General features: G+C 33.6%; 1 protein-coding gene across 9 annotated transcripts; it reads left to right on the forward strand.

The window, feature by feature from the left end:
- Nucleotides 1-275: 275 nt before the first annotated feature.
- On the forward strand, nt 276-25402 carry LOC129949873 (peroxisomal acyl-coenzyme A oxidase 3). 9 transcript variants are annotated; one of them, XM_056061569.1, is made up of 7 exons: nt 276-384; nt 538-1241; nt 22003-22144; nt 22876-23799; nt 23858-23983; nt 24126-24468; nt 24530-25402. In XM_056061569.1, the coding sequence occupies exons 2-7, from the start codon at nt 1225-1227 to the stop codon at nt 25078-25080; spliced, it is 2103 nt and encodes a 700-aa protein (XP_055917544.1). In that variant the 5' UTR covers nt 276-384; nt 538-1224; the 3' UTR covers nt 25081-25402. The 9 variants fall into 9 exon arrangements, with proteins under 9 accessions (XP_055917544.1, XP_055917549.1, XP_055917542.1 ...); XM_056061574.1 differs by having other exon boundaries at nt 277-384; nt 538-637; XM_056061568.1 differs by having other exon boundaries at nt 287-448.
- Nucleotides 25403-27423: the final 2021 nt, after the last annotated feature.

Genomic DNA, 27423 nt, shown 5'->3' on the forward strand with positions numbered 1-27423 from the left:
ATGCGATGGCGGCCGGCCAGTGCGGCGGCGGGTGTAAATATTACAACAAAAGCGGTGACTGATGTGGTTAACATAAATGTTTAGTTTGTATGGTAGACAAAAGGCAATATAGGCTCTAGGCTATGAAAATGACTAACGATAATAAAGTAGGAAAGTACTCTTTCAAAACGCCAAATGACACTCGGTCAAACTCTCTACATTCTACACCTATGTATAGTCTACTCTACCCTCCTTTGCCATCCAGCTAGCCTTACTCATGCTTCATCACAGTTAGTTTTAGTTCAGTAAAGCAGTCCCAGCAGTCAGTAGATACAGAAACTTTGCCGGTTCTGGAGGGCTTGGGCTTAATATTATTCTTGATTTGGTTCCTTTCGTCTCGTCTCGGTTCGTTTTCGTTTTCAATATTTTAAATCTTGTCTTCTCTATTTTTTTTTGCGGATGCCCTTGTGTAATTTAATTTAATTTTCCGATGTATTTTTCGAAATTCTTTGTGTCATCATAATTTTTGTAATAACAAACTTCAATTCAATGTTCTAGATAAAGCACCAGATAGTGATAGACTTGTTGCAAATTATTTTTAATTGTATGAACCTTACTGAAACTCCCTTAAAAAAATATCTATAAATTTAATAATATAGTAAGTAAATGCTTTGTGCTTTAAATTGTACCGTGTCCGAGTTTGGCATTCAAAGTTAAGTGCTCTTTATTGATTTGTATCTTTTTATCTATTCTGGTTAATAGATAGTTTCTCGAGTTTGTTAGTTCAATTTAGTAGATATTCCATTGTCTGTCGGTGGTGAGGTTTTTTTAAATGTTGAAGTTGTCAATGAGACCCTAAATGAATTAAGCTTCAGTGTGCTCCTCATTTCAGCCGGTAGAGGTAACGCATTGTGACTTGCCTTGTCCCCTAATCGAGTCGAGTGTGTAAAAAGAGTTCCTTATTTTCAAAACTCTTAGCAGTCAGTGGCTTGAAAAATAAGAAGAAGAAGTTTTAAAATAAATTTAAATCAGTAAATTGGTGCAACATTTGAGCTATTGTGACTTTTGTTTTATTTTTATTGAGAAAAATAATCATCACTGTGAATAATCCTGAAAAAATAACTACCGTAAAGTAGCAGCAAATTAACACAGGTTACAATAACAACATAATTACATTACACTATCAACAACTAACCAACTATCATCATCACCGTTATTTATTGTAATTTGACAAGAGTGTGACGTATGGCGGGAAACGAACGGTATAATAGAACAGATAATGTCAGTTTTTATTTTATTTTAAATTCTTAGTAGCAGCAAGTGGGACTATTTTTATCCAACCATAAGTGAGAGTACTCTGCTATAAGCTAGTTACACTTACACTATTTTTGCAAACTACTCATCAGCCTTTTTTTCTTAGCGGATAATTTGACATAAAGTGTCAAATGACATTAGCTTAGCGACTAAAAAACTTTTAAAACTAGAATCACATAAAATGACGTAATATTGTAAAATGTAATTGACAGTTGTTTTGATGAGTTGACATAATGGGAAGACGTGCTAAAGGGAAAAAGGAAAGGAGCTATATAGTGCTTAGATATAAAAGACTCATTGATGGTGCGTTACATGTTTATAGTTGGTTTCTAGGGGAAGATTGATGGGCACAAATGGGCGATGATGGTGTGTATTGTGTTGCCTTTTTGTGAAGTAGGTGTCTCATTTCCTGAATTGCTTACGATCTAAGGGGGGGGGAGGGAAAGGAGGTGCTGTCATATGATTTTTGATAAGAAAAACAAAAATGGTTTGGTATAGGATAGGTATTTAAGGCTGTGAAAATTATTTTGTAGTCTTTGACGACCAGTCCCATGTGATTGTGTATAGATATGGTATTTGACATAAAAAGGGATATAAAGTGCTTTTTTTGTTTATTTGTATCTTTATTGTCAAAGATCATGCTAAAGTTAATTAACTTAAGAAGCCTTGTATTGACAAGAAAAAAGAGGGTGTTGTTTACAATTCAAAGGAAAGAAAATAATTAAATCGAGTAAATACATAGAAGAAAGCAATTACAATTTTTTGCGAAATTTTAGATGAAGGTACACAAACGTCAAAAATACTACATCTGTAATTAGAATTTGTTATAGATCAAATTCTGTCAAATGTCAAAATAACTTTGAAAGATGAAGGTATACAAACGTCAAAAATACTACATCTGTAATTAGAATTGTACCCGTGGCATGATGGTTAGTGCGTTGGACTGTCATGCAAGAGGTCTTGGGTTCAATCCCTGCCTGTGCCGCGGGTACTGCCTCTTGCGAGGAATTGACAATTTCTTCAAGAGTAATTCTTGTCATGAAAAGGTGCTATCTCAAATTAGCCATTCGGATTCGGCCTAAAATTGTAGGTCCCTTCCATTCCTGACAACAGTACTCGCACACAGGAATGGTTGCGAGTTGTAAATCACTAGGCAATGGTTCACAACGGAACGTTGCGCCACCCAATTTATTTTATAATTAGAATTTGTTATGGATCAAATTCTGTCAAATGTAAAAATATCTTAAAGTATACAACTTAAGGTTTACAAACGTCAAAAATACTACATCTGTAATTAGAATTTGTTATGGATCAAATGCTGTCAAATGTCAAAAATACTTTCAAACGTTTCGATATTAAAAAAAAAATTGTTTTTAAGAGAAATCGATAACTTCACGAATTCATACGTCAATAGAATTATGTACTAGCGAATTGTGAGAAATAATACGGTCAGGAAACTTTTCTTGTATTTCTAAAAGTTTCTTTGAATTTGTTCATATGGATTGACAAAGAATGACAAACACAATTCATTATTTATTCTTACCTAACAATTAAATAAGATTCGAATTTCTTTTTATTCTTTTTAAATTGTATAATGATGAATTCGTGAGATATCAAATCATAAAAATTCTGTTCTCAGGTTTCTGACAGCAAAAGTGAGATATTAGGTCCGTTCGCGTACCCTCCTAAAACAGTCCAATTTTACGAAAAACTACGAAATTTAACCAAACTCAATAACTTCATAGTTTTTCGTAAAAGAGAGTGCTTAAGATAGAGTAAAATATTCCCCCAACCTACGAATTTTAGCCCAAAAATTTTATTTGGGCTGATTTTTGAAAAGTGTCAAATTTGATATAAATTCAAATAAATTGCTCGCTTTTGCTTTCAGTTATAAAATTTAAAAATAAATTTTCAAAGAACAGCAACAAGACAGTAATACTGTGTGAAAAATTTTGTTGTTTTCCCGTTCGCTTACTTTTTTGCATTTTTTGTGAGAGAATTTTACCCCCAGTCTTTAAAATTCCTCTTTTCACGAATTTTAGTGCAGAAAGTATGCGAACGGACCTATTGTGTTTATATATTAATGCGGAGATTTCTGAGATTTTAGAAATACAAACTGAAACTAGTGTGAATTTTATCAATTTAAGTGGCTTAGTTCTTACTTGACATATGTCAAAAGATGACAACTTTGAAAGTGACAGCAGCCCTGCAAATACTTGGTTATTCAAAACTGTTATTAGAAAATTTTGAATTTAAATCTGTTTCCTCACAAATTGATGTGTCAAAATTATTGAAGCATAAATTAACTTCTTTTTAAACATTGGTTTTTTTTTGAGAACTTTAAAAAAGTAAATGTTTTGAAACCACTTGAATTTTTTTTTTATAATAAAAAGGAAAAAAAGCGAACGATTTCAAAAGAGTCTGCTGCTTCTGTATTTCCAACAAGAACTTTAAATCTTCTGAAAAGTCAAAACCACGTGCGCCGAAATGGCGCATATGTAACATTTATTGCATTTTTCAATGGTGGTTAAATTTTGCTTTTAAAAAAGCCCAAGGAATTCATTAAGTTAACAAATATGTTTGTATCTCTCTCCCGCTTGACAGTTAAATAAAAGAGAGGGAAAGTTTTCTTCTGTCAATACAATCGCAACAAAACACGTGAGTAGGGGAACACCCCAGGGTGGTGTCCTTTCGCCTCTTCTATGGCTTCTGGTCATGGATACAATTCTCTTTAAATTAGAGAGATGTGGAGTGAAGTCGGTAGCCTACGCGGATGATTTGGTGCTATTGGTGTCAGGAAAGTGCACCTCTGTGATTAGTGAAATCACTGAGTCAGCTTTAAAGAAAGTTAGCAGTTGGGCCACAAGTTGTGGACTAGGAGTTAACCAAAGTGAAACTGAACTGTTGCTCTTTACCACCAAAACTAAAGTACTGCCCTTCACGCTACCTCGACTCAATGGTCATATCCTATCATTGTCTTCCAGTGCAAAATATTTGGGAGTTATCTCGACCCGAAACGAAACTGGAAACTAAATATTGAAGTACGGGTGAAGAAGGCCTGTGTTGCCTTCTCCGCCTCCAGCCAAACTTTCGGCAAAAAGTGGGGACTTCAGTCGAAGATGATTTTATGGACGTACACAGCCGTAGTACGTCCAATCTTAACATATGGGTCGATTGTGTGGTGGCCTGCTCTTAGCAAAGCCTATAATATTGATAAGCTAAAGAAGGTTTAGAGAACAGCTTGCGTGGGCACCACAGGGGCCATGCGTACTTGCCCAACGGACGCCTTAAACGTTATTTTGGATCTTCTACCAATTGACCTTTTTATTAAATACATAGTTTCCTGCAGCGCTATTAGGCTGAAGGAATCAAATAGCTGGTTGTCAAAACCTTATGGTCACAGCAACACAACGAAATTGATTCCCTCAGATATTATCTCGGTAGACACTTTACTGACGACTCAAAGATAAAGTGCGGAGTTGGTTCTGGGATTTTTTCTGAGTCCCTAAATGTAGCCAAATCCTTTAGGCTTCCTGACTTTGCTAGCGTTTTTCAGGCTGAACTGCTGGCAATAAGGGAGGCATGTAAGATACTTAAACAAAGCCCAAACTAAAACCGAAATGCGGCTATCTTTACAGACAGTCAGGCAGCTGTCAAAGCCATTAACTCGGCCATATCCTCATCTAAATTGGTCCAGCAATGTCGCGATGAGCTTGCAAGCCTGAATATTAACCTCGGTGTCACCCTGATCTGGGTTCTGGGCTATAGTAGTATCGTGGGAAATGAACGGGCTGACGAGCTAGCCAGGCAAGGATCGGCCCTTCATAGCTCACTTGCGGAAATGGTTAACATTCCTCTTGGTGCTATGAAGAGTAAAATCTTTTCTATCTACCAAACTGAATCAAGCCGAAGGTGGAGCAATTTACCCAATTGCATTATATCTAGGAAGATATGGCCCACCTATAACAAAACCCGTACAAACGATCTTCTATGCAGGCCAAGGCAAGACAAAGCCAGGATTGTTGCGGTTTGTACCGGACATTGGCCTATAGGAGTTCATGCAGAGAAGTTGGGTATCTCTTACAAAACCTTTTGCCGTAGCTGAAGTGAGCAAAGAGATAGTGAAACTATAATCCATTTCCTCTGCAAAAGTCCTGCTTTGCCAAACACTAGAATGAAATACTTTGGAAAAGCATTCTTTCAAGAACTTGATGAGCTATCTGAGACAAAGATTAGAGACCTAATCTTTTTTCTCAATGCGACAAAATTGGCTCTTACATAATCGCTTTGAAGCTTCTCTATCAATCTATCCCTTTCAATCAAAGGTCAAACGAGTTTTTGGTATCAAAACGGCGAACTACAGCGCTAATTGGATCTCAGGCTAGGTTGCCTTGAGATCGCCATTTCTATACATACCTTTCTTCTGTCAAATTGAGCCGCCTCAAGTTTTTCACACAAGATTTGATGTGAACTAGTTCTTAAACATTTAAAGCATACCACCTAATTTTTCACTTGATCTGTCACACTATGCTACTGTCAAATTTTGAATTCAAAATTGGCTTAACTTGTTGTCTCAAAAATTTCCTTTGAAATCGCTGTATTGGTATTTTTACATCTTTCTAAGAATTTAAGATTTGAAAATTTGACTTAAAATCAAAAATAAATCAATTTTTGTTTTGCCCAATGGAAAACAAAAAATAAAAAATCGACTTTTTTTAATATTTGACAGCATGAAATCAAAAATAAACGTCTTGTTACCAATGAAAGAATAAAGATAACAAATCTTAGTGTAAGCTCAGATCATAGCTTTTTTTAAATCTAGGGTGTGTTTGCATTTGCAACTCACATGACAATCTAATCAAAACTATGACTTCGCTAGCTGATTAAATAACCAGTGGCGATTCCTGGTCATAATTTTAGGGTTAGCTACTGGTCTTCTAGAAAATCAAAATACTTTTTCAAGAATAATAGTTCAATAAATCCTTACATAAATTCAAAAATAATAACGAGGAACACAAACAAAAGATAATAACACAAAAATAAACTCCGTACGAAATATAAAATCTTACATTAAAAAAAAGGAAACATTTTCAGCGGTAAATAAAATCAATTATCCTTTCAACTTTTATAAAATTGTCTATGACTTTATCATAAAAATTAACGTTTTCTTTAAGTTCTCTTAAAATGACTTTCTTAATAGAGATAAGTGCTAAAATTACTAAACGTTCTTGCCCTTGCGTATTTCGAAAATACGTTTTTATTCTTTTCAAAGCTGAAAAGGAACGCTCCACAGAAGCCGTTGAAGCTGGTATGGTGCAGATCAGTTTTGAAAGTTTGTAAACTTGCTCAAAACTGTGAGCTACATTTTCTTCTATCCAGAGCAAGACATCTAGTGGGGTTATCATCTTTGATGATCCAGCTGAGGTGGTCATTGGCTGTACACATTGAATATTTTCATAAAACACAGTTAATTCGTTATTTAATACCGTGAACTCTATAGATATATTAGTTAATTAGATAGTTTTCTATTAAATTGCGTATTAATGGTTCCGGAAAATTAGTTTTGTTGGAATAATTACTTAATTTATTTAAATTAAGTAAATCAAAATACTTCAGACTTTCCAATGATAAAAATCTTTCTAATATTTGCATAAGTAAGTTATTTATTATTTCCAAAAAACAATATTGTATATTTTATTTTACTCGAGAGCATGTTATCATTTCTTTATTTTCTTTTTTCATCGTCTAATGGGATAGCGAGCAACGTTGCTTGCCAACTATCTTCTAACCCTTCGTTCCTTTGCACTTCAAGAAATTGTTTCATTTTCTGAATTTGGTTCGTACAAAACACAATGTCTATGTTTGGGTTTTGTAAGGTATTAAGCAGTACATCTGAAAGTGCAAAAAGTTTTGAAAACACATTCAACAGAAAGACTGTATCAAAGGTTTTTAAAAATTTAGAATAACCCGTTGCAGCCATTCGATCATTACTGTCCCATATATTCGTCACATTATCTTGGATGCCTTCAAAATATTATTGAACGTTTTCTTTGTAGGAGTGGAATATATTTACAAGTCGAGAACTAAAGCTCCATCTTGTTGTGGCTAACCTTAGAATTTTTTCGTTTAAAACTTCTTTTAAAGCATACGTTCTTTTGCTTGAATGTGATGCAAACGTTGCAATGCCATCCAGAGTGCTAAAAAATATCCTACACTCTCTTATATTACTTAATCCTTGAGACAGAACTAAATTTAAAACGTGGGCGTAACAATGAACAAATGTAGCTTTCGTACAAATAGTCTTCACCTTCACTTGAAGTCCATTCAAATGACCACTCATAACGGAAGCTCCGTCGTAAGTCTGTGCAACAAGTTTATCTTGAATTTCATATTTTTTCAAGAGTCTTGACTATTTTAAATAAATCCTCTGCAGTCCGCCCTAATCTTACATTGATAAATCCAACAAATGTTTCTTGAATTTTGTATTTAAGTAATATCGGAAAACAATGGATAATTAGGACTTTAATTGAATGTCAGAAGTCTCATCAAGCATAATTGCAAGAAACTCTGACTGTTTGACTCTATCGGAAATTTGATCGCGTAAAAGGTCAGCAACAGATTTGATTAAATCATTATGGATAGCCATTGAGGTTCCTTTAAAAATTGTTGATGTTTCAAGGTGTTGAGATAGAATTGGATCATATATTTGCAGTAAATTAAGTAGTTCAATATAGTTGCCTAGGTTTAAAGATAAACTTGATTCAAATGGCCAAAGATATACAATTCCATGGCTCCAAAGTGAAATAGAAATTTGTATAGAATATAGTTATTTGCAAATTAAACTTCATACAATTTTTATTATACTTATTATACTTTAACATTTAAAAAATCCGCCTTCTAAACTCAAACACCACCTGTGTTCCATTTTCTCCTTCCAAAAAATCAGTATTATCTCTAAAAAGAGCGCTAAACAACGAACATATTCCTGTCGTAGTATTGGGTCAAGTTCAATTTTCAATTTCAATTTTCTTCTTTTAAAAACGAATATGATATGATATGCATTTTCGACGATCATGTTCGATTTGTCGTCGGTCTTGTTTTTCCTCACATAGTCCATACGATGTATAGAGAAAGGAGACATCAAACTCATGGTTGCGACTCGTGCAACTTGTCTCTTGTGTCAGTTGTGTGCCTTTAATGTGTCGTATACTTCGCCGGGTTATCGCTTTTATTTGCGCTCACCCTTCTGTTTATTTTTATAGGGTTTTTTTCGAATGTGTGCATAAATCTGTGTGTGTGGAATGTATGAAATTTGGTAGCGCAAATTTTTGCGGTGCCCAAAGCCCAATGCTTTGAGATAAATTATTGTATGCGAGTTTTATTTCATAAAATGAAGATTTGTAGAAAAGTTTCATATAATGTAACTACAACTGAATTTTTTAACATTATATATTCAGCTGTTGAGTAATTCAATTACCAAATAATATACATATTAGAAAATTATATTTATTCTAAAATTCTTGGTTTAGCGCCGCTAAACCAGCTAACTATGAGGAATCGCCCCTGTAAATAACCTACAAATTTACTATAATATGATTTGCTGGTTTCCACGATAATTTTGTATGTTAATAAGTTATCACTCATCATTCATCAATCATGATTGACTAGAAAAAGTGTTACAATTAAATTAATGTATTTACGAACATTTTGTGCTCATACAATAAGTTTCTGTTCATAATATAAAAGCTTTAAGTAAATTCAACCAAATCACGTACCTAAGCACATACCCGTTTGTACATCATTTCCCAGAATTTATTCATACGAATTAATTAACCGTCCGCATGCCTGAAAAATTACTATACATACATTCTTGAGATAAGAATCAATAAAATAATGCAACTTTCCTACAATATTTTTATCGATTTATGTAATTTCTCACGCGATGTTCTGAACTGAATTAGAATACAAAAAAAAAATGTTCTCGAATATTCTATAAAATTTATTCAACAAATTAATGTAAACGAAAATAAAAGCCAGTTGACCACATGAAATCACTGAAGCCTTCAGTTGGTTTATTAAATTGTATCCTTTTATATGTATACAAAAATAAAGTACCTAATCAAGGTCATGGGTTACCGAGGGTTGACAGGGAAGGTCTAAAAAAAGCATAGCCACCCAAAAAAAACACGCGAAACAAAAACAAACTGAAAATGATTTCCCCTTTGAGAGTTCAAAAGACCAGAATATGGGCTAAATAGATGACAAGCACGAGACATCCTGTTGAGTTTATTTTATGGCCTTAATAAAATGAAATGCTTGACTATGTCGCACGAAAGTGTTGTTGAAACGTGGAGCGTTCCATTTTAAGTAATGACATAGATTGTAAGTGCCAAATGTCAAATAATGACATCTTCTAAAGTGACAGCTGTCAAATACTTTTTTTAAAACTCTATATTGTAGCTTAAAACCATTTTTTTATTTTTAACAAAATCTTAAAGCTGATTTAAAGCTAGACAAAAATTCTTAAAAAAAACTAGCGTAAATTTCAAAAGCTTAAAAAAGACAAGACCAAACGCCCTAGACAACTTTAAATAACATTCTCAATTTAAAGCCACCAAAACTGGTTCTCCTGCCTTACCCTATCTCTTCGGTTCCTATCGGAAACAGTCCTACTGAACCGAAAGCACTCGGCTCCGTCCAGTGCGAGTACTTCTCGACTGTAAAGGAGTCGCCTATCTACAGTTTTAGGACTGACGTGGTAGATTAGCGGAACTACTGTCCTATCGTGTATCAGCCCTCCATTGTCTAAATAGAGAAAAGCTTCGGACGGAATGTTGCCACTTAAACGTGCACTTTCGTAGTACTCATTGTTGGGGTAGTAAGCCCCCAAAAATTAGGCTGTTAGGCAACGACATCGCTCTCGTAATGTGAGATCTACCAAGCTTCAGCAAGAAATTATCTATTCTGTTTATGTTGGCTCTGTTGTATAGAACCTGCTTGGAATAGTAATGTTAGTACTTCGACCCTGGTGTTCAATGTAGTCCAAGGCAACGTCGCAGACATTGTCTTTCAAACACTCGAATCTTTTCCATTTTAAATGGGGTAACGTTGAACCATACCGGGCACCCATAGGCAATCATCGGCCGGATAAGGGCCATGTAGCAAATCACCTTCACCCTGCTGTCAAGACGGCTGATAAAAAACAACCGTTTTGTCAGGGCAAAGGCTCCCCTAGCTCTGGCCAGAGCAGCACTCATATGGCTGTGGAAATACAAGTACTGATCCAACCAGATGCCAATGTACTTTACTATACTTTTATTCGCCAGTGGCTGTCGATTTGGTCCAACGATCACTACATTTTTCCAGATCTTTCTCGTATCCCTTGAGGCTCCATATAGCGGAGTCCTGAACAGAATAATTTCGCATTTTTGAAAGTTGCTTTTCAACTTCCAGTCATCGCAATATTGCTGAATCTTGTCGAAGTCGCCCTGCAAAAGTGTCTTGATAACCTCAATTTTTGTGGCCGTTCTGTACACAACAAGGTCGGTGGCGTACGCTATTGCCTGAGTCAGACTTTCTATCAGATCACTAGTGTAAATGCTGAGTAAGATGGACGAGTTAAACGCTCCCTGTTGAAGACCATTTTTAATATCAAAGATTTTGGTAGATGTTACATTGCCAATTTCGACAGTAAACCGTCTACCATTAAGCATGTCATAAAGCATATACAACAGTAGTTTACTTATGCCAAGTCTGTTTAACTTTAGACACAGACCATCTTACTATACGGTGTCGAAGGCCTTCTCAAAGTCAACCAGACAAGCACATTGTCTTTCAGATTTGTTCCACTGGATATCAGAAACAAGCTTAGAATAGTGTCATGTCCTGTCTTAAAGTCGAACTGATTATCCGGAATTATTTTGTTGTTCTCAGCCCAATTGGACAGAGCTCTATTTATAACCTTCTCGAATACCTTACTGATACTTGGCAGCAGACTTATCAACCGGAGATTCACCGGATTGGAGTTGTCCTTTTCTTTTTTCAGGAGAGGATGGACCACAGCTGTTTTCCAACGGACCGGATAATATGCATTATTCAGAACGTTGTTTAACAGAGTGCTATAAATGTGCACAGCTTCCTGAGGTAAATGTCGTAGTACAAAGTTGGATAAACCATTGACACCTGCTGACTTCTTTTTCTTTAATGAATCGAAGATGTGCTGAAGCTCTATCTTCGTGACTAATAGTGTATTAGTCCCGTTTTGCTCGGCGATGATGGCATTTGCCAAGTTTTCGACATTAAACCTGGTAAAACCGATGTTCTCAGACCGCCACTGCGTTATGTCGTTACGCAGGTAGAAGTGGCTCTATTCTATAGATCGTGATTAGGACGAATGTTATGATTCACTTTGTACACTTGCTGAAAAGCAACCACCTGGACCAAGAAGACAAGATAACAGCATGTTGTCAATTCAATGGACAATTCTCTCCTTGTGACAGATGTCAATTTAACAAGATTTGTATCCACAGACATAAATATTAATCTCCAAGGAATAAAATTGACTTATGTAAACTGACATCTGTTTGTGACAGCTGTCAATTTGGCAAGATTTGTAGCCACAGACATGAAAATTAATCTCCAGGCAATAAAATTGACTTATATAAACTGACATCTTTCTTTGTGACAGCTGTCAGTTTGCAAGATTCGTATCGATTGACATGAAAATTAATAAGGATTAAAAGTGACTTATGTAAACTGAAATCTTTCTTTGTGACAGCTGTCAATTTGACAAGATTTGTATCAACAGACATGAATATTCATCTTCAGGCAGTAAAATTGACTTATGTAAACTAAAATGTTTCTTTGTGACAGCTGTCAATTTGACAAGTTTTTTATCTACAGAAATTAATATTCATCTCCAAGGAACAAAATTGAGTTATGTAAACTGACATCTTTCTTTGTGAAAGCTGTCAATTTGGCAGGATTTGTATCCATTGACATGAATATTCATCTTCAGGCAGTAAAATTAACATATGTAAACTAAAATCTTTCTTTGTGACAGCTGTCAATTTGACAAGATTTGTATCCACAGACATGAATATTCATCTTCAGGCAGTAAAATTGACTTATGTAAACTAAAATGTTTCTTTGTGACAGCTGTCAATTTGACAAATTTTTTATCTACAGAAATGAATATTCATCTCCAAGGAACATAATTGAGTTATGTAAACTGACATCTTTCCTTGTGAAAGCTGTCAATTTTGCAGGATTTGTATCCTGCCATTGACATGAACATTCATCTTCAGGCAGTAAAATTGACGTATGTAAACTAAAATCAATTTGACAAGTATGGAACCACAGACATGAATATTCTATAAATGAAAATAACGTTTTTATTCAAAAATAAATTACAAAAATAAGTCAATGTCAATTGTAGAATATAATCATTTTGACGTTTGTAAATAAACAATACAGTGGCTATATCCTGCATAAAAGTGAATTTAAAGATATCTCACTAAACGAGTTGAAAACATAAATTGATATATGAAGCTGTCAAAAAGTAAAACAATTGTTCACAAAAAGCCAATACATATTGAAATCTCGAGTTCAAAAGTTATTGTAATGAATTATTTTAATAAATAACCAAATTTTTCTCCAAAAAACATAAACATTTGAATTCACTTCCTTAAAATACAACCCTGGTTTTAATAAGTTGGTCTTTCCAGCTTTCTGGAATCAGTTGTTCTTTTACACCTAAACTATTAAATTCCTGGAAACACCAAACCCTGTATAGAAAAATATGTTGTTTTTAAAATAGAACCCGACTAAGGTCAGCGGTTTAAAATGGAACACGATGGTCAAATTGAAGTTGTAGATTTGAAAATGAACGCGAGTGATAAGCGTCAAAACGGAAAAATATATTTTGCAGTTTTTGCGGCTCATTTTGTTCACGAAAAAACTTAAATTCTTCACAAAATTAATAAATTTTGCTGTTTAAAAAAGGACACTGGAATTTTTTTAAATTCGTTTGCTGATTATGTGTTGTCACAGTAAATCACAAAAGCAAAGAGAAAAGAGTTGTCTTGACTTTCAGAAAAAGTTCACCACGTGCTGTTTGACGTATCAGCACGCATAGTTTGGCCACGTTGTGACAAGCAAAATTCCTATTTTTGAGACAAAGGGTCATTGAATATTGAAATTATCTTCAACTAACAGTAGGTTTTTTTCGAATTTGGACAAAAAATGAGTTACCAAAGTTACGTCAGATGTAAAATATTCAATTTAGTTGCAAAGAAAAAACAATTTAAATTTAACGAACAAATCGAATTTGTATTTGTACACGTGAAAATTTGTTGGAATAAATATATTTGACATTTCTTTACAGAACGCACTGATAAGGAATGGGCAGGTTCAGACGACATAAGCGACTAGAAATTTAGGCAAGTTGCTAGTATTTGACTGGTCAGTTGTCAAAAAATTTCCTTCCAATTAAGGCAAATTTATTGGAAAGTTGTCTGGAAAACTAGTCAAGAAAAATCTCCTTAATTGTTAAGTCAAGTCTACTTCTATCATAATGACAGTTGATCATGTTTTTTCATTCAACTGAAAGCTGAACTTTATTACTCTATGATTTATTTATTTACTGCACAACTTCATTTAACGATTTCTGTACAAGGGTTCCTTGTCAATTTGGAAAAGAAATAACTTATATTTCTTTACAATACAAAATACAAATCTTGGTGGAATTTAAGCTTGCCTGAGGAGTGTTTTGTAGACAGTAATTTGTTTGGTACTTTTGTACTATGAACTTAAAGTAGAGGGTTGCGAAGTAAAGTTCTGAATTTGAAATTCATGTCAGTTGAAAAACTAACTGTTGCCTTGGTTAAAATGTACGTTCAAAGAATGAAGTTGACTGCAAATGGAGTCCCTTATGTTGCCTAAACCTGCCCAATGTCAATGCGATGTCAAATTGTTTGGTGATTTGGTGAATTATTTGCGTTCTTAATTTGAACCATTATAATATTAAATGTAGTACCCGTAGCATGATGGTTAGTGCGTTGGACTGTCATGCAAGAGGTCTTGGGTTCAATCCCTGCCTGTGCCACTATAATTTAAAAAAAAAATAATTTTCGCGGGTACTGCCTCTTGCGAGGAATTGACAATTCCTTCAAGAGTAATTCTTGTCATGAAAAAGTGCTTTCTCAAACTAGCTGTTCGGATTCGGCCTTAAATTGTAGGTCCCTTCCATTCCTGACAACAGTACTCGCACACAGGAATGGTTGAGAGTTGTAAGTCACTAGGCCCTGGTTCACAACGGACTGTTGCGCCACCCCATTTGATTTGATTTGATAATATTAAATGGAAACTAACAGAACTAATTTTGAAATATTGCTAGACATTATTTTGGATATTAGTTTCATTGTATTAATGTCATCTTTAATTAAACAATATTTTGTAATGGAAAATTTACCAAACAATTGTGTCATCCATTCATTTTAATGTCAACAAAATTTAACACTGTAAATACGAAATTTTACTACTGTACCTACCTATTTACAATAACATAACATTTCCATATTGATGATAATCATATTAAAAGTCCAATTAATATCAATTTAATATATCTAACTGCATCGGTTAAACTTGAATGGCATTGAAGGAATATGTTGATGATTTGATTGGTGGATTCTCTTCATGTCAATTCATATCTATGTATTACAAACTATGGTGAAATACTGAGTTAATTTCGTTTTTATTGAGCGAGAACATTTTACTATTAAAGTTCTAGTTCTGATGTTTTACACATATTTAGCTATGCGTGACGTTGTTTAAGGAATTGTATCGGGTGATTTTTTTGAGGTTAGGATTTTCATGCATTAGTATTTGACAGATCACGCGGGATTTCAGACATGGTGTCAAAGAGAAAGATGCTCAGTATGCTTTGACATTTCATCATGAATAGACTTACTAACGAGCAACGCTGGCAAATTATTGAATTTTATTACCAAAATCAGTGTTTGGTTCGAAATGTGTTTCGCGCTTTTTTATCGACAAATTTTGTTCAGCGATGAGGCTCATTTCTCGTTGAATGGCTACGTAAATAAGCAAAATTGCCGCATTTGGAGTGAAGAGCAACCAGAAGCCGTTCAAGAACTGCCCATGCATCCCGAAAAATGCACTATTTGGTGTGGTTTGTACGCTGGTGGAATCATTGGACCGTATTTTTTCAAAGATGCTGTTGGACGCAACGTTACGGTGAATGGCGATCGCTATCGTTCAATGCTAACAAACTTTTTGTTGCCAAAAATGGAAGGACTTATAATGGATATAGTAGGTTGATGTCTTTTAATACAATGTGTTGAATCCTGAAAGTTTTTAATCTAAAGCTTATTATACACGATAAAATGTAAAAATGTCTTTTAGCCATATAAACACTCAATTTTATCTGTCAAAAGTAACAGAAAAATGTATCTGTCAAAAGTGACAGAAAATATATTGTTAGCAAATTGTCAAAAATTGTTTGAACTTGTACACATAATTTTGTTTGTATTCTTAAATAATTAATAGGATATTGGATGATATTCTTTTCAAATAACATCATCCAATTTTTAATTAGAAGACAATTTTTGAACAGCAAACAAATATAAAAGTTTACAGGATTTTAAAAGAGCTTGAAGACTACGAAAATCCAAAGAAATAAGAAGACGAGCGCCGACTGGCAAAATTACGAAAAGGAAGTTGAACATGATTGAAATGTATGAACACATTTTACAAGATGGTCGTTATTGCTTGCTTTTATTGTTTTCATTCTTTCACTTGTCGAATGTCCGGACTTCAATTTCTAAAGTCTTCCAAACGTGTAAATAGACAATTTTTAATAATTGGAAGACAAAAACTTGTCAGCAAATTTCAACCGATTTTTTACCAAAAAATTGTCTGATATTTGGATAAAATAAACCAATGGTTCAAACAGACCATTGTCACTTGATATAAAATTGGCAATTGTCTCCTAATTTGATGCTATTGAAAGGCTTTTGACAGTTGGGTCAATAGTGGAAGATTTTTCAATGGTTTATACTTAGCTTAAGACTAATAAAATCAACCAGGTGTTAAGCAGCTCGATAGCCCGAAACCGAAGCCGAAAAAGCAGCATAAATATTAACTTTATTTGCTTCAATCAGAGTTTATTTTTATTAAAAAAAAAAGTAGTTTTGTGATGTTGGGCAGGTTCCGACAACAAAAAGGACTTTATTTATAGTCGACTGCATTTTTTTAATGTATAATAAGACCAAGTCAGGCACTTATGGCTGAATCACAAACACGCTTCAGCTTCGGCTTCGTCTGCGTTACCGTGGCTTTGCTTTGAGGTTGCTTTGAATGACATTTCTATTATTTCATCCCTCCAAAGAGCAAATATTTTGTTTGTTGACATTTTTTTACAGCTGTTTAGCTGTCAAACAATGCAAATGTTTGAATTGAATTCCTATGGCTGAACTCGTAAACGTCAGGCGAAGCCGAAGCTGAAGTGTGTTTGTGTTTCAGCCATTAATCTTTCATATATCATGCATTTCAAACTTGGAATTTTTTTTAACTATCATTTATTGTTCGAAATATCAACAACATTTTTATATACAAAAACAACTCCTAACACGGGTTAAAAGCCCTTGAAATGTTGTGATTTTTAATGTAAAAAAAAAAGTTTGTATTCATATCCATTTTGACGACGAACTCTTTTTCACAAAACTTTTAATAAAATTGTGCACTAAATAAATAAATCACAGAGTTCTGAAGTTCTACTTTCAATTCATTGATCAGCTGACAGTACCCGTATCATGATGGTAAGTGCGTTGGACTATAACTAAGAGTGTCCGTGTGGGACCATTAAGTTAGTTGTAAGTTATGGATAACTAGGCTAGTTTTATGAATTTTTGTCTAGCTTTAAGATATGTTTAAGAATGAACTAATAAAAACGAATTAAAAAAAAAAAGTGCGTTGGACTATCATGCAAGGGGTCTTGGGTTCAATCCCTGCCTGTGTCACCTTAATTTAAAAAAATTAATCTTCGCGGGTACTGCCTCTTGCGAGGAATTGACAAATCCTTCAAGAGTAATTCTTGTCGTAAAAAAGTGCTTTCTCAAATTAGGCGTCCGGATTCGGCATATAAACAGTAGGTCCCCTCCATTCCTGACAACAGTATTCGCACACAGGAATGGTTGAGAGTTGTAAGTCACTAGGCCCTAGTTCCCAACGGACTGTCGCGCCACCCAATTTAATTTTGACAGATTTTTTGTGTCTTAATTTTGAGTCAAATTTCCAATAAAGTTGTGTTTGTTGGCTAACATGGCTAACTTTCAACTTTACTTTCCAATAAAGTTGCGTTAATTGGAAAGCAATTTTTGACAGCTTTCCAATTGGATACTATAAAACTTTCGTTTTCTTATATCGTGTGAACCTGTCATTCTTATCGGTATTTTAGTAATTACATTCTCATGTTGGTTATATCAATCACATGGTACATAAATTAGTATCATTAAAATTTAAATTGGGGTGGAAAGTTTTTAATAGCTAATTGTTTAAACTTTAACATCACTATTCAAGGTTTATTAAAAAATGTGTTTTCACTAGTCCAATTTACGACAGTTATAGTTCCATCTGGCAAGCCTGGTTGTGGATTAAAGCTGAGCTTAAAAGCTTATAAATTATAAAGATGGCGTAAATTGGAACTTATCGCCTATGAATTCTAAATTCAAACCAAAACAAAAAACAAGATGGCGTAAATTAGATAGCGGACATCAGAGTTATGAAATAGTTATTAATTTTCGTAATCGATTATAAGTAATAAGTTCTTGACCTTATTTTTAATTACAATTAATTTTTAACTATCATTAATCATTTCAATTACTTGGAATTGTAATTGAAAGAATTTACTGACTAATTATATTTAGTTGAAATTCGTTTGTTCAAGTTCTTGTAGATGTAATTGTTTGCTTTTAATACATTAAAACATTATTTATTTTAATAAAACAATTAATCTTTTTAAAACAATTAAGATTTTATTTTTTACGAAAAAATGGACTGTTCGATTTTTATATAAAAATTACTGAATATCGAAAACAATGTTTTCTGAGAAATAAAATAAATTTGAAGAAAATATTTTTAATTTTTGAAAAGCTATTTGAGTCGAAAGTACATTTTTACCAAGTTTTAGTATTGTTTTTTTTTAGAGTTTTAGTTTTTTTTTAAATAAACGGTCAATTCGATTTTTCTCAAAATTTTATCGAATGTTGAAAACAATATTTCTTATAAGACAAAATTAGTTTGAAGCCAATATTTCAAATTTTGGAAAACATATTTAAGCCGAAAATCAACTTTTACCAACTTTTATTAATTTTTGTTTAGGTTTTTAGTTTTTGTAAAAAAAACTGTCAATTCGATTTTTTTTCAAAATCTTATCAGATGTCAAAACATTATTCTCGGTTGCACAAAATTGTTTTGGAAATGAAATCATATTTAAGTTGTAAAATTTTGGAGGTGACATATTTTTTTTTTAGTTTTTTTGATTTATAAAAATAACCGTTGAATGGATTTTTTTCAAAAAATATACTTCTTTGATATCACGTTATAATGTATTTTATAAAATTTAATTGAAGTCTCTAGCGTTTTTTGGTTTGTAAGATATTTAGGGTTAACCAAAATTTTCACCTTTTTTCAAAATGCTATGGTAAAAAAATGTATTTGAAATCGATATCTCTTCTGGTTCATGAGCTATGGACAAAAAACGTCGAGAACGTACGGACGTACGAACAGACATCTTTCTAAAAATCTTTTATTTCGACTCTAGGGATCTTGAAACGTAGAGAAATGTCAAAATTTTCAATTTGACAAATCGGACCCATTACAGTAGCTTTCTGTGGGAAGTTAATAAACTTGATGATAACAAATAAGACATGTGTTTATTTATTCCAAAGAGCGACCATACAAAAATTTAAAACTTTAAGAAATTCTTTTACGTGATTGACGAAAATAATATTTAATTACATTTGTTTGTAATAATTACTTTAAAAAAACAATTGTTACTAATTTTTAGATCATTACGTTTGTTTTCAATTACATTTATGTATATAATTAAATTCCAAGTAATTGACGCTCTTCAATTACATGTAATTAGTAATTGAAATTGTTCAACAACATTTTTAAAGTTGTTGTAATTCAATTTGTTTGTAGACGTTTTTTTCCAACTCCGCCGAACATTGTGTAAAAACGATGCGGAGCACACAATACATATTTTGATTGTTTTCCAATGCAACTTTGTACTTTTCTAATTCAAATATTTTTTTTATGGGGTAATAAAATGCAACCTTTTTATTATCGATAAAACTACTATTGCACATTAAGTACACCTTTATCATGTATCCCAAATGTCTAACTAGCCGAAAAGGTTTATATATCTAATAAAATAGGTACTCAAAAGTTAAGTACCACTAAACACTTGTTAAATAATAATCAAATCTAATAAGTTAGTTAAACAAATAAACGTATGCGGAAATCCATAAGATACAATCTTGAAATAAAAGAGTCATCACCAATTCACAGTGGTGCCATATGCTTACATTTTAGGAGAAATACATAATTTCTAATGAAAAGTGAAATATATACAAAATTTGTCAAGAAAATATTATATCCACACAGTAAAAATAAGTTATATTCAAATCAAAAATTTGTATACTAAATTTATTTCTTCTTCTTTAGATTTCGGCGATTTTAAGTCCCAAGTTCTGTAAGTTTAACGTCTTACATTTATGTATTTAACTTGGCACAAAAGCACACAAATTCACGTCTTAGATTGTATTAAAGCTTAATAGAAAATTAATTGTACAAAATTTTAAAAAACCTTATGTTTGCTATGCAGCGATTTTTTAAATATTTAGCAATTTACTAAGCGACTTCAAAATTTTAAACATTACTTTTCGTTTTGCAAACTAGTAAATTCCTGATTCCCTTTTATTAAACAAAAATTGGCATCCGAACATATCTAAATAGTGACAGTTAGTGTTAATAAACAAAGCACACAAAATTAAACGGACCTATTAATTGAAAGTCTCAACTGCAGCCTGAACTATTCCATCCACTGCTCTTAAAAGATCATTTGCAGAAATGTCATATTCATTCTGAGTGAAGTTGTCTAATCTAAGTATATAAGTGACTGTTACATTTTTGATATTGAAATAAGGTTTGTTTTTTTCTAGAGCTTCTACAGTGATACCAGTAATATGTCGGAATAAAAGTACCAACATGTTTTGTCGGTAAAGTCATAAGGTTTTTCGGCTACAAGAATTTCATGAGTAGCTCTATTCACATGACAGACACGTCATATTCATTGACTATTACACTTTCTTGTGAGAGTTAATTAGCTATACCTTGTGACATCAATTTGATGGACTCTTACCGTTGTCCATCAAAAAATTATTAAACATCGATTCTGAAAGCTTTGTTTTCAGCAGAGTCCTTTCAGCAATAACGAGAAGTTTGTATGCGAAAATTTGTTAATATTTCCTAAAAATCTCAGGAATATGAACTGGTCAACAAAAAATTATATTTCTCCTGTTTGTACTCCTAGACGTAACATATTCTGGAGTTATAAAAATAGTGAAATGTCATTCATTCATTAATATTATCATTTTTATTTCTGATTACAAATTAAGATTTCACTTTCTATATGTATTGATTAGCAAAACTTTAGTTTACGTAAACTCAAAATTTTAAGTGACTCATGTGTTTCCTACCATTTTTTTATTTCTGAGATATGATTGAAAATACCAAAAATTCAGATAATTTTTATTTTTGTCAACTGATCAAAAACAAACAATATTTTATCAGTAAGATAAAAAAAAACACTAACATTCCTAAAATAGTTTTAATTTTTTCTTGGTCATGGGTACAGTAAGTGTCAGTTTTGACATTACAAAAATTTGCGAAATAATGAGTGAGTTTTTATTTATAGTACATTTTAACTTTACATTTTCTCTATGTTAATCTATTACATTTTTTTAGAAACTAATGGTTCAATAAAAAAATACATGTTCATATGTTCGTAAAGATCCCATTTGCAGAAAAGAAAATTAAATACTTTTCTTCAACACTCAAATTTATGTGACAACTTACGCTAAGGACAAAAATAGATCATAAGTAAAACATGCAAAAACATTACAGAGAAAATTCCGTTTCCTAATACGAAACTCAAATATTTAATCGTGGTTTCCATAGGTAACATAAATCAATTTATTCTTGACCTAGATGTGTCAAACCATATATTTTCCCTGTTTTTGCATTCCATGGGGCAAAACAAATTGATTTATTTATTTTTGGTTTAAAAGTTGTTTAGCTAGGAATTTGACGGCTCTACCGCACTTAAACAATACAACACTTCTAACCTTGTTCCATGGGCAACGAACAAAAATCAATTTTTGAAGGATCTCCGAATTTACCCATGGAAACGGAAACGGATCTTTTTTAGTAGTGTTTTTGAACGGATTTTCTGAAATTTGAATTTCTCCACTTCCAGTTTTAACTTTTTTGCTGGAAAAGAGAACAAACTTGGTTCGAAAAATTTGTTACATTTTTGTCAAAACATTCCTCATCATAATAATTTTTAAAAATAAAAATGTTTAAATTGGATTTTAAATAAAATTAAATTGTTTGTATTTATAGATTTCAAATGGCAATTCATACTGACACATCATTTATTCCAGACCTGCCAGCAGGTCCATTGTGCGCTTACAGAAAACGTTCCAAATTTGACTGGAAGCGTTTGCGGTTAATTTTTGAATCTGAAAGTAATTTAAGAATAAAGGTGAGTTTTTAGGTTATATTTTTCTGTTCAAAAAATTGTTTGACCGTATTCGCATCCCAATCATTTTTCAAAAATATATTTGAACTGCTTTAAGGGCCTTGCACATGAGAGCAAACAACGAATAAAAGAACAAACGTGATTTACACATGTCAAAAAGTCAATTTCAAACAAAAACACATTTAAATTAAAAGAAATCAATTGACACTTATGTAAGGATAATAAAATTTGCATTTTGTTTTCTAAAACAAGACAATTTTGTAAAAATTATTTAGTAGTAACGAACTGCAGTGTGGTTCCTACGAAATGTCAAACTCAATTCGCGTTCCACATACCATCCACACTGCAACGAATAAATTGTTCGCGCTCAACTTAACATGAAAACTATACCACTCTTGTTTTGTTTGTTGAAAAGGGTAAAACTATATTGACAATTCGTCGTTGACTGCGAATAGAAACAAAGATCATGTGAAAGAAAAGACAAAATATGCGAACATCCACAGTTCGCAGTTCGAAGATCATGTGCAAGATGCTTTACTCCTATATTTGTTTTTTAGTTAAATTAATATAAAGTGACATCAACATGAGTCACCTGACAGAAGTCAAATGTGAACCAAATCTTAAATCGGATAGATGTCAAAACCAGGAACAGTGTTGTCAACCTGTACAATTTGAAAAATTAAACTGTTGTAGATAAAAGTTTCTAAAACTCTGAATGTTCTTTTTAATTCCAGCTGAAAGTGTGGAAAATTCTTGAAAATGATCCACTTTTCGCCAAATCTACACACACACTGCCTACCGAAGAACAAAAACGTCTTTGTGCAATGCAAATGAATAAAATGGCCCATCTGAATATTGTACCAAAGGAAATCGAAAAGCAAACTTTTTCCGATCGAACTAAATATCTGATGAGCGTTAACGAGGCCCTACACACTTATTCGCCTAGTCTTTCGGTAAAGATTGCTCTGGGTGTGGGCCTCTTCAACAATGCCATTCGAGCTATGGGCACTGAAAAACACATGAAGTATTATGATGCTGCTTGGAATCGTGAGATTGTGACATGTCTAGCGATTACAGAAGTTGCTCACGGCAGCAATACAAAGAGTATTAGGACGACAGCTACATACGATCCAACGACACAGGAATTTGTCATAAATACACCTGATTTCGAAGCAGCCAAGTGTTGGGTGGGAAATTTGGGAAAGACAGCAACCTATGCTATGACATTTGCTAATTTGTACACAAACGATGGCACCAATCACGGATTGCATGGATTTTTAATTCCTGTCCGAGATCCAAGAACGCTGCAGGCATATCCGGGAGTTCTGGTGGGAGATATTGGTGAAAAGATTGGCCTTAACGGAATTGACAATGGATTTATGATGTTCACTAACTATCGTATTCCGAGGGATAATCTGTTGAATCGCACTGGGGATATAACAGACGAGGGAAATTATGAGAGTGTGTTCAGTGAACCTGGTAAGGTGTTGGGAGCTGCATTGGAGTCATTTTCTGCGGGCAGAATTGGAATTATGCAGGAATCGGTTAACACTCTTTCAAATGCCGCTGTGATAGCTGTGAGATATGCAGCGCTGAGGAAACAATTTGGATATGAAAAGGATGGCCCAGAAATTCCAATTATAGAATATCAATTACATGTAAGTTAGATGGGATCAAAAAAAGGAAATTTATTCAAACAAACATATTTTTCGATAGCAATGGAGAATATTTCCTTACTTGGCGGCAGCTTGTGTTCTTAAGGTTGCAACAGCTGAGCTTACAAACACATACTTGGACGTTATTCAGAGGTCTCAAGCTGATTCGAATGGATTTGATCTATTGGTGAGTTTTAGTTCTAAGGAGTATTAAAGGAATTCCCATGCGAGTAAAGTGACAGGTTTAAATCATCTGTCAAAACGAATCATTCAATGTTAATAATGTCTTAGAAATTTTAAATTAATTCTTTTTTATTATATCATTTCAGACCCAAAAAGTGTCAGAAATCCATGCATTGATTTCATCATCCAAAGCTCTGATAACATGGACTGCAAGAGATGCTATTCAAGAAGCTCGAGAAGCTTGTGGAGGTCACGGCTACCTTAAAGCTGCTAAACTGGGAGATCTCCGGAACGATCATGACCCCAGTTGCACTTATGAGGGAGACAACAATGTTTTGGGTCAACAGGCATCCAATTGGCTTCTTCGTCAATGGGAGGATAAAGTTGAAAGCCCCGAAAAAACAGCAAATTTCATAACGCAACGTGAACGTATTCTTTCGGAAAGTTTTGAAGACGTTTCAAGAAAATACAGTTTTGATTCTATGGAGTGTGAGTAATTAAAAGATCTTAGCCAAGTTTTATTACTTCAATAGAGAAAAATTACTTTCAGTTGTTCTTTGTTCATACGAATGGCTTCTGTGTTTTTTATTGGACAAAACATCAACACAAATGAAGAATGAGGTTAAATCTGGCAAACATCGATTCGATGCCAGAAATAATTCCCAGGTCTATGCGGCTCGAGATCTATGGAAAGCCTATGCTGAGTACTTTGCTCTACGAAAATTCTATGAACGCTGCCAACGTCCCGATGTAACACCACCCCTTAAGGAAGTTCTTCGTTTACTTTTTGCAGTCTATTCACTTTCGTGCCTTGACAAACATTTAACGAACTTTTATCAAGGTGGATTTGCCAATAAGTCCACTTTGGCTGATCTTATACGCACACAGTTGCTGGTTAAATGTGGCCAGTTAAAAGATTCAGCTGTATCAGTTGCTGATGCATTGGCACCGCCAGACTTTGCCTTAAATTCTGTGATTGGAAAATCCGATGGACTTTTGTATGAAAATTTACAAAGTGAATTTATGACTAACCCCGGAGCATTTGAGAGGCCATCATGGTGGAAAGATGTCATAATTCCGAATGTCAAATCGAAATTATAAAACAAGAATAACTTTTTCTTCTCTTAAGTATTCAATTCATATAAAAAGAAATAGTAATTTGTTAAGATTTTTGTTTCTTAAAGCAAATGAACATAATTGTCCCATCTATTTTATATGTTGTATTATTAGTTTTAGTGTAACTACATTTATATGTCATTTCAAACATAAATGTATGTTAAAAGAAATCTATCAAATCAATCAGAACAATTACCAACGATACGTATTAGATACAATATTATGTATGTCATGTATGAGTATTCATTGAAATACATTTAAAATTTTGTTGTTAATAAAATGTTACCTAAATCTATTTAATTAAAAATTGCTTTCAAATGTCTTTTATTCAGACACATCTAGGCTGGCTTCAAATTATGGTTGTATACTAAAGGGTATCTTATGGATTCAAGTCGATAGCTTTACCATTTGACATCTGTCAAACCTAACCATCATATGAAGTATAAGTTAAAGGTATGCCATTAACGATAAGTGATCGATTATCAATCTAACAAAGCTTGATATGTTTCTTATAAGAATCAATAGGTGCGTTTACACGTGTTACAAATACAAATAAACAAAATAAGAAACAGGATCCAAATGCGGATACAATTTTGACGTTTGGTAGAGTCTCGGAAATAAAATGTATACCTCTTATTGCTTACTGCACTTTTTGAGATTTCATACTTTACCTCGACCAAACTTAAATAAAACAAAAATGCGACAGAATTAAAACCTTGTGGACAGCATTGTTATAAAAAAAACCGTTGCATTTTGTATTGTTTTGGTGTCATAGAGAGCTGTCTAATCTTTCCAAAACCAACGATTTTTTACAGCAGCGAATATCGAATTTTCCTTTATTTAGTTTCCTTCCGGTGGTTAACTTTTTTGAGTAAAAATAAAACATCTTTCAATTTTACTTAACTTATTTATTTTTAGTGATAGTGATAGAAGTATAATATATAATTTTAGTACCCGTGGCATGATGGTTAGTGTGTTGGAGTGTCATGCCAGAGGTCTTGGGTTCGATCCCTGCATATGCCATCTAAAGTCTTTTCACGGGTATTGCCTCTTGCGAGGAATTGACAGATTCTCCAAGAGTAATTCTTGTCATGAAAAAGTGCTCTCTCAAATAAGCCGTTCTGAATCGGCATATAAAATGTAGGTCCCCTCCATTCCTGACAACATTACTCGCACACAGGAATGGTTGAGAGTTGTAAGTCACTAGGCCCTGGTTCTTCATGGACTGTTGCGCCACCCAATTTATTTATTTTTAGATAGAAATATAATAGGTCTTCAGTAACTAACTTTATACTTATACCTTCTCATAACTCAAATAAATGACATTCTTCTTAAACGAACCATAAAAGGACCTTATTCCTTTATTTATTATTATTTATTTATTCCTTTAAATTTAATAAGTAATCGGGTTAGGATCTCGTGGCTTACGTGAATACTTAAGGCCAACTGAATCACTTATTTCATCAATCACTTGTAAGGCATAATCAAGCTCCTCTTTAGTTTGAGCCGCTGATAAGCAAAACGTATACGTGCTTCAATAATTTGAGTGGCAGGATACCCAACTCCAACAACAGCTACCTTACGGAAAGTAAGTATACGAACTACAGCTCCAATTTTGCAGAAAAGGTAGACGAGCATCGGTACAACAGGAGAATCTTCATGACCATAGGTAATGACACCCATTTGGGCCAATCGTCGTCGGAAATATCGTGTATTCCAAGCTAGTTGTTCAATTTCATCGAGCCGTCTATTCGGCAAGGCTGCCCAGACTGTTCGGCACAGAGATGCTCGGCCGCAGGGAATCTCAAGTAGTTGTACGACCTCAGGTTCAGACATCATGTTTCTTTTGCAGTGAACTCGAATGTCCAACCGTAGTCGTTGGTTATGCGATCCTTGAGAGTTACCTCCTCCCCAGGGACACTGCAAATCGTACGATTCCAGCAATCTCTAACCCTCCGATAGACATAGCGTGAATAGAAGCTCTCGAAGGCATTCGACAGCGTTTTTTAACTCTTGACATTCCCACTAGTGACAGGCAAAATTCCTATTTTCACTACTCTTTGATCGAAGCTGTAAGGAATTTATTAATTAGAAGCTCACAGAAGAACTAGAAACACTTTTTTGATATCATTGCTTTTGGCGAGGATCTGATCGCAAAATTATTTTGCCCTAGCGTCGACTTCATCCGAAATAACGGGTGACCACACAAAGATGCCCATATTTCTTTTTGTCTCGCTCCGGTGGTAACACTGCTATGGTGTCGAATGCGCGATCCAGTTGAAGTACGGGTCAGACAAATTTGTTTTCATTTTTTATCAGTCGTCATGG

Source organism: Eupeodes corollae, chromosome 3 (genome assembly GCF_945859685.1).
Source record: "Eupeodes corollae chromosome 3, idEupCoro1.1, whole genome shotgun sequence".
NCBI classification, from domain to species: domain Eukaryota; kingdom Metazoa; phylum Arthropoda; class Insecta; order Diptera; family Syrphidae; genus Eupeodes; species Eupeodes corollae.